Genomic DNA, 7,608 nt, shown 5'->3' with positions numbered 1-7,608 from the left:
TTAGGCACCTGTGCATTCGCAGTTGGACTTGTAAAATCGCAGATGACTTTTATTCCATCTACGATTTTAGGGGCTAAAATTGTAATTTTGAGTTTTTTTTTTTTTTTTTTTTTGGCTATTTTCCAAAAATTAATTAATATATTAGACTGAATTTGTAATTCTCTCGTATAAGAATTAGTGACAAAAGATCTTATTTTCTAAACAAGGCAATGAATCTGTTTTTATTTTTTTTATTTTTTTTTCTAAAAAACGAACACACAGTCCGGACCGGTGGCAAGGCGCATGACGGCATCGCCGACGAGGACTTACATAAATCACCCCATACTTCCATATATTTACAAAACCATCCTCCTCCCTCTACTTATCTGGCACTCAGGGGGGCTAGGGCATCTATAGTAGTAACGCCCACTGCCACCAAATAACCAATATACCCTTTCTTCGGTTCTCACTGATCACGTTGACACCGTCGCACATCAATCTCTCCCAGAATTTCATAAACGAGGCCAGTCAGGATCGTAGCTGGTCGTCCTCATTGTCATCAAGGTTTGATTCTCTGGTTGCCAAAACCCTAGGGTTTGGTTTTCGTACTATCGTTTTTTTCCTTTTATTCATACGGTATAATTGAGTTTGATGGAAATATCACTTTGTTCCGCCCTCGTTGTACTTCGTTTGGCGGTGGTTATGTTAAGCTTTTATTTATCAGAAAGCTTTGGAAGCCGTTCACTCGCTGATCGTCCATCATGATCAGTGTTTTACTTCCTTACTGCTTAAATCCGATGGTTTTATTCCTTCGATCATTTCATTTTCTGTCTTAGCTATTGAAGATAAAATTGACATTTACCCGTATATGATTTCCTTCGACCAAATGTACCCAAGTATGTTGATGGTTGCGTGAAGCGTTGGTCCCTCCGAATGAAATGCAATTCTAAAAACCAAAGCTTAATACATTGTGAAAGTATGATAACCTTTATACATTAGGTTCGGTTTATGTTAGTGTGCTGCACAGAGTGGCCAGGGTTTTTATTTTCATGTATATCAAAGCCTTGTTTTGATTTTATTTGACTTTGTTTTCTTGAGGATCAAGATTTGTTACCAGTTCTCTTTGATGCTGAGCCAAGCAAGGAAGTTATTTGATAACTCTACCAAGAATTAGAAGCATTATTAAACAAGCATATTATGTCTGTTAATTTTGGTTCACAATTGATGATGTTCTAGGGTTAATTTGGTGTTATATTTGTGTTTCATGCCAATACCTGTGTTGGTTTGTGTCATTTAAGATGGGGTAGGGGTCTAGAACTTGATGAAGTGTTATCCTGTCCATGTATTGATGTCGTTCAATATGCAATTTCTTACTTTCTGTCGAAATTAGTTGACCTTGTTCCACAAAAGCTAAAGAGTTTGCAGAAATATAATGTGGGATGCTTCCTTAATTGTTATGGTTTTGCTTTGAATGGTTTAGGCAGGGTAACTAAAGCAGTCCTACGTCTGTATAGCGATCTAACTGGTTGGTTTTCTATGTGCAGGAAATACTGCTCATTTTCAGGTTAGTGTTGATATACTGTGAATGCCCTTGAGAGTATTCTGATGCAACATGGGTTTTGACAATGAGTGCATATTAAACATCCAATCTCTTGCTGGCGAATACTTTTGTCCTGTTTGTCGAACACTCGTGTATCCGCATGAAGCACTCCAGACACAATGCACTCACCTATACTGCAAGCCTTGTCTGACATATGTTGTAGGCAGTACTCAGGCTTGCCCTTATGATGGATACTTGGTAACTGAAGCTGGTTCAAAGGTAAACTTCTTGTTATTCTTCTTGCCTTAATTGAGTTATGATCATAACATTTTATGTTGATCCTTGTTTCAGCCACTCATGGAATCTAACAAGGCATTGGCAGAAACCATTGGGAAAACCAATGTACATTGCCTCTATCATAGGAGTGGCTGTGTATGGCAAGGTCCTTTATCTGAGTGCACTTCTCACTGCTCAGGATGTGCCTTTGGCAATTCTCCAGTTGTATGCAACCGATGTGGGCTTCAAATTGTGCATCGTCAAGTACAGGAACATGCTCAGACCTGTAATGTCAATGTAATGAGACGTTCTCTTTTTAGCCTTCAAGAAAAGGTTTCTCTCTTTTGTTTTCATAACCTGTGTTAACGTGATCACCACAGGGTACAAATAGTCAACCACAAGGGTCTGACACTGCACAGGATGCTGCTGTATCAGTTGATCAAAGCAAAATTGCTAATCAAACAGCAGCACCAGCTTCCCAGCCACATCAAGTGGCAGCTCAGCCTCAGACTGCTACTGCTCCTTCCAATGCTCAGAACCTGAATCAGACTCCACCAACTAATCCTCTACCCCAAGTTGCACCTGCAACTGCTGTGCCAGCACCCGAACAATGGTATCAACAACAACAACAACAACAACAACAGTATCAGCAATATTATCAACAATACCCTGGTTATGATCCATACCAGCAGCAGACTTATCAACAATACTACCCGTATCAACAGCAGCCACAAAACCAGCCTCCAGTCCAGCCACAACCCCAATCTCAGCCTCAGATTCAAGCCCCTATACAACCTCAGCCACAAATCCAACCCCAGCCACAGGCCCAAGGTCCACCACAATTTCAGATGCACTCTCAAGCTCAGCCACAAATTCCATCTAATGTACAGCCTCAACCTCTCTATTCTCAGGCTGCAGTGGTTGGCTCAAGTCAAAACCAGGCTCAAGTGAATCCACAACAGCAAGTTCATCCAGGAGGTCAGATTCAGTCACAGAATCAGCCCCTTGCTCATGGGCACATGCCTCCACAGTCATACCAACAAGTTCAGCCACATCCTGCTCAAAGTCACGCCCAATCACAACCACAACCACAAATGCAAGTGCCTCAATATCAGCAACCTCATTCACAGATGCACTATTCTCAGCCTCCTCAAGCACATCCACCTTTTCAACCACTTCCTCTTCCTCCACCTCAGTCCCAACCTATGAATCCTCAGCATCCTCCAGTTCAATCTGTGGCTGGTCATCCCTCTTATCCCTCACAACCACACCAACCAATCCAGCATCCTCCACCTATGCAAGTGCAACCACCAACTGGGTCTTTACCACCTACTCAGTTTCCACAACCACCTCCTCATATGCGTCCTACTCAACCTCCTCATATGTTGTCTTCACAAGCTCCACCCACACAGCAGCACATCCATCCTCATAATCAACCAGGTCTACCAGCTCATCCGCGTCCTATTGTGCATCAGGTTCAGCAACCAACACCTCAGCAATATGTGCAGCAACCACAAGCATTTCCAGGACAACTACACCATGCTGGTCCTTTCGCTCAGGTGCAACCACAGCCTATGCAGCAACCTAGTCATGGATTTGTTCAACCATCGCAGGGTACTGCATTGCCACCTCAAAGCTATATGGGAAGACCTCCTATGTTGAATCAGGGAGGCCAGTCACAGCAGTTCACTCAACCCCAATCTTCTGGTGTACCAGGTATTCCACCTCATCCCAGACCACCACAGTATGGTCCAAGCCAGCCTTTGGTAAACATGACAAACCAACCACATGTGTATCCGGAGCAGCAACATAACCAATATGCACCACCTTTGGGTGGTGCATTGGCGGACAGGAAAGGTGATCAGACATTTGAAAGAAGGGTGGAACAACATGAAGATAAATCACCCTCACTAAAGAAGTCTGATGAATTTAGAGCTAATTTCAATGAAGTAAAACCTGAAACAGGCATCAACGATGAATTGAAAACTGGAAATGGTGGTGATGATGACCACAGGAAAGATGAAAAGGATGCTGTTTCTGAGTTGCATCAGGCCCAAGGGGTTCCAGGTGATTCTGGCATTGTACAAAGAGTGAAAGAAGAGAGCAAGGATGGTGTCTCAGATCACAACAAAGCAGAGGACGGGGGAGTTGCGACCAGAGACTCCATGAAACAAGGGGAAGCACAGAGTTCTTCTGAAGTCGATAATGGGTCACTTGCTGTTCCTCCTGGAAGTTGTATCCAACAGGGGCATCATGAGAGAAGCTTTAGTCAATCCCAAACTCCCCCTCAAGGCCAGATTGGTGACATGTCAGGTGGGTTTCCAAGCAACCCTGCTCCTCTTACCGAACAGGGAAGATCTCCACATCCTCAGGTGCCTTATCCGCCATCTGGGCAGCAACAGAGACCTGCACAAACACCAGGGCATCCCCCAAGCCATTTAAGGCCTCCTGGGCATGGTTATTTGCCTCATGGACCTCATCCAGGGGAGCATTTCCAGCCACCTGGTTCTTTCCATCCTGATTTTCCATTGGGTGGACCACCTAACAATAGTAGCAGCAGGGGATATGAACCACAATACAATGGCAGGCTTAATAGGATGTCTCAAGGTGAGCCATTGGGACCATCACTGCCGCATGGTCCTGATGGCCAAAACGCCCCTCGTCATCTTGGTCCAATGGAATCTGATATATACCATGACCAGAGGCCATCTCATTTCAACAGTAGACGACTGGATTCTCATATACCTGGAAATGTAGACAGGGGGCCTTATCCTTTTGGTGGTGAATCTAATTCAATGAGGATAAATGGGGCCCCACCAGTAGGTCTTCTCGACTCCCGTGATGAAAAATTTAGAACTCCTGATACTTTTCCCATGGGTCATCATGAGCAAGGCAGACTGTTTCCTCACTTGGAGGATTCTCCCAAGTATGGGAGTCGCTCATCAAGGCCATTAGGTGGTTATGGAATGGATGGACCATCAAGGTTTTTTGATAAAGATCCCCATGGATACGGATTTGATGCTCCTGGCGGTGGAGGATACTTGCCTCCTTATCATCCCAACGACTCTGGTGGAAGACCACTTCATCATGATGATAATAGGGGGGGAAGGTTTGGGCCTGATTTTCACAGACCAATGCATGGTTTTGGTCGACGTTCATTACACAGCTTTGATGTTGATGGCAGAGAGATGGAAAGACATTCAGCTGGTGAAAGATTTGGCCCTCCTGGTCACATGCATAGAGGGGAGTTTGATGGCCCAAGGGGTGGTGAACCTTTTGGGCTGAGGAATCGTGGCTCTTTCCAAGATTATGGGGAACCAAATGGGCCTGGGGGATTCTCCCATAAACCGCCTTTTGGTGCCAAGTCAGCTCATCCACATCTAGGAGAGCCTGGTTTTAGAAGTAGTTATTCTCGCAAAGGATTCCCAAGTGATGCTGGATTTTTTTCAGTAAGCCTTATATCTCAATATCCCATATCTTTATGTAGCACGGATATGATGATGTAAATATTTTGTTACCCCAGTAATTTTTATTTTCAGGGTGGGCCTGATTCATTTGATGGGTTAAGGAAGAGAAAGACATATAGCATGGGGTGGTGTCGAATTTGCAAAATTGACTGTGAAAGTGTGGAAGGTCTGGATATGCATGGTCAAACGCGTGAGCACCAGAGGATGGCTATGGATATGGTTATTACCATTAAGCAAAAGAATGCTAAGAAACATAAGTAAGCACTAATTTTCTTCTCCCATGCAATAAATAACTGAATTGTTTTTCTTGTTTTTTAAATCTTTAATTTTTCTCCATGCCCTAGAGCATCGAATGACCATTCTGCACGTGAGGAGCCAAGCAAATTGAGAAATACAGAGGTTCATGCTCGTGTGAATTGAGAATGGATCAAAACAATAGCTTCAGATGATCTCTTGGATGGTTTATGCTCCTTTTGTGTTTCAGGTTGCTGCTTTATCTTTCTTTAGTCTTGAATATTCTGCTAATATTGTAATGCATAACCTTAGCTTTGGTGTATGATATGATCCTTATACTTGCTCTCAAGGCTTGGAGTTGCTGGGAAGTACCTGTTGTATTTGCCAATCCATGAGAGCACTTCAGTTTTAGGCTTTTTAGTTACATAAATGGAAGAAATCTTTGATGGCTCAGTTGCATAAATGTTCCAACATAAGTCAATTCTAATGAAATATGTCAATGACCTACTAGTATAGGCTATAGCTGTGTCAAGCTACATGGTGTGTGGAATTTAAGGACTAATGGGTGACTGTATTTTGACATTTTGAGCTATGATGCCGACTTCATTTTTCTAGCTTTTACTGATGTAGGAATAAATAGATCTCAGTTTATCTTTTGCCAGAGAGAAAGGGACAGCAAGATATAGGAAAATAAGATTACCACACTCGTACATAAATTACATTCCTTGCTCTTCTCTAGTTCCTTTCTCAATTCTCCCCCTTGCTTTTTGCCATGTTACACACTACACAGTGTTTTGGAACGATGATAATAAATCAATGATTACTCTGTAGTTGTAAGTAAATGGGTAAATTATCAAATTAAACCTCAAGACTTTCAGTTATGTCAGCTTTTGAGTTTTTATTGTTGTCTTATGTTTTTGTGATAGACTTTCCTGTTGAACCTGGCTTTTTTTTTTTTTTTTTTTTTTTTTTTTTTTTCTCACAAAGCAGACAACAAAAAGGCTGAAAGTCCAGTGGAGAGGCTTACTCGCAATCTTTGTTGGTAAGGATTTGTTAAATGCAGCCTGATATTGTGAAACTTGTTTTTAATTTTGTAATCTTCTTTTGCGAAGTTGTTTATCATAGTAGTTTGTTGGATGCTATGAATCCTTGGGGTAAAATTTTCAAAGAGTTTCTTTTTACATGTGTCCTTTTTTATGTTTACCAGAGTTTTTTCATATGCATTTGGTGTGTGATCCGAGCTATATTTTATTAAGCTTGTGTGTATCTTTATGTGAGAATGGGAGAGTAGAGCTTTTTGTGAAAGAAGAAAGTTTGCTTGTTGGAGACATAGGAGAGATGATCATGATATGTAGGAATCCCTTAAAGTCAAGTCAACATATATAGTGACAAAATAACAGGCATGTGGGAATTATTCAGAACTTGGATTCATTTGTATAGTGTATTACACACACACAAAGTTGAATCCCAGGAAATCCTTTAGGACTGAATTTATATTATGTCTCTTGAGCCCAGGGTAAGCTTTTGGTATTTGGTAATCTCATTCTCATCCAATGTAATGTTACCTTAGGCTAGGCAGATATGTTCTACTTGATGATTCATGATTCTAGTTGGAAGCAAACAGCAAACAATTGGATACTCATACTAGAGTAGATGTGCTCTTTTCCAATGAATATAATATAATATAATATATATGCCCTGCCTTGTTACAATCTATACCTTTTTTTTTGCAGCAACCTTGACAATATTACAATTATGAATCTTATTGTGGATGTTTATGCATTATCATATAAGAAAAAGAAATTTTAAGATAAATATGTTTTCTTTGCCCTCAAATATATACATTAGATTTGTTTACAATACATGGCTGTGTTTAGATAATTTTCTACTTGGAGAGAATCAGATTTCACTAAGGAAGCTGCATTAGAAGGTTTTTAATTGTTGACGATGAGTTTATATATATATATATATATATATATATATATATATATATATATATGTGAGTGAGGTGAAAAATAATGAATTTAGATGGAAAAGTTAGCAGTTAGCAGCAGGATCAGGATGTTTGGACAAGTTAATGCAAGCTGAAGCAAGTAGTAGTAGAAAAAACGG

At 41.1% G+C, this 7,608-nt stretch overlaps 1 protein-coding gene across 2 annotated transcripts; it reads left to right on the top strand.

The window, feature by feature from the left end:
* Positions 1 to 369: 369 nt before the first annotated feature.
* Positions 370 to 6,679, top strand: LOC145073889 (uncharacterized). 2 transcript variants are annotated; one of them, XM_079020363.1, is made up of 7 exons: positions 370 to 543; positions 1,524 to 1,798; positions 1,871 to 2,092; positions 2,176 to 5,244; positions 5,335 to 5,519; positions 5,607 to 5,746; positions 6,484 to 6,679. In XM_079020363.1, the coding sequence occupies exons 2-6, from the start codon at positions 1,592 to 1,594 to the stop codon at positions 5,680 to 5,682; spliced, it is 3,759 nt and encodes a 1,252-aa protein (XP_078876489.1). In that variant the 5' UTR covers positions 370 to 543; positions 1,524 to 1,591; the 3' UTR covers positions 5,683 to 5,746; positions 6,484 to 6,679. The 2 variants fall into 2 exon arrangements, with proteins under 2 accessions (XP_078876489.1, XP_078876488.1); XM_079020362.1 differs by having other exon boundaries at positions 371 to 543; positions 6,487 to 6,679.
* The last annotated feature ends 929 nt before the right edge of the window (positions 6,680 to 7,608 follow it).

This window comes from Lactuca serriola, chromosome 9 (assembly GCF_051521515.1).
Source record: "Lactuca serriola cultivar US96UC23 chromosome 9, Lser_US96UC23_V15, whole genome shotgun sequence".
NCBI lineage: Eukaryota > Viridiplantae > Streptophyta > Magnoliopsida > Asterales > Asteraceae > Lactuca > Lactuca serriola.
This window is presented reverse-complemented; position numbering and strand designations above follow the sequence as displayed.

Bases quoted from the DNA above. Each gene is read 5' to 3' on its own strand.
- LOC145073889 (XM_079020363.1), top strand. From the start codon at position 1,592: ATGGGTTTTGACAATGAGTGCATATTAAACATCCAATCTCTTGCTGGC. The intron at 2,093-2,175 runs GTAATGAGACGT...TGATCACCACAG, and splicing joins CTCAGACCTGTAATGTCAAT to GGTACAAATAGTCAACCACA. The intron at 5,520-5,606 runs GTAAGCACTAAT...TCCATGCCCTAG, and splicing joins AAGAATGCTAAGAAACATAA to AGCATCGAATGACCATTCTG.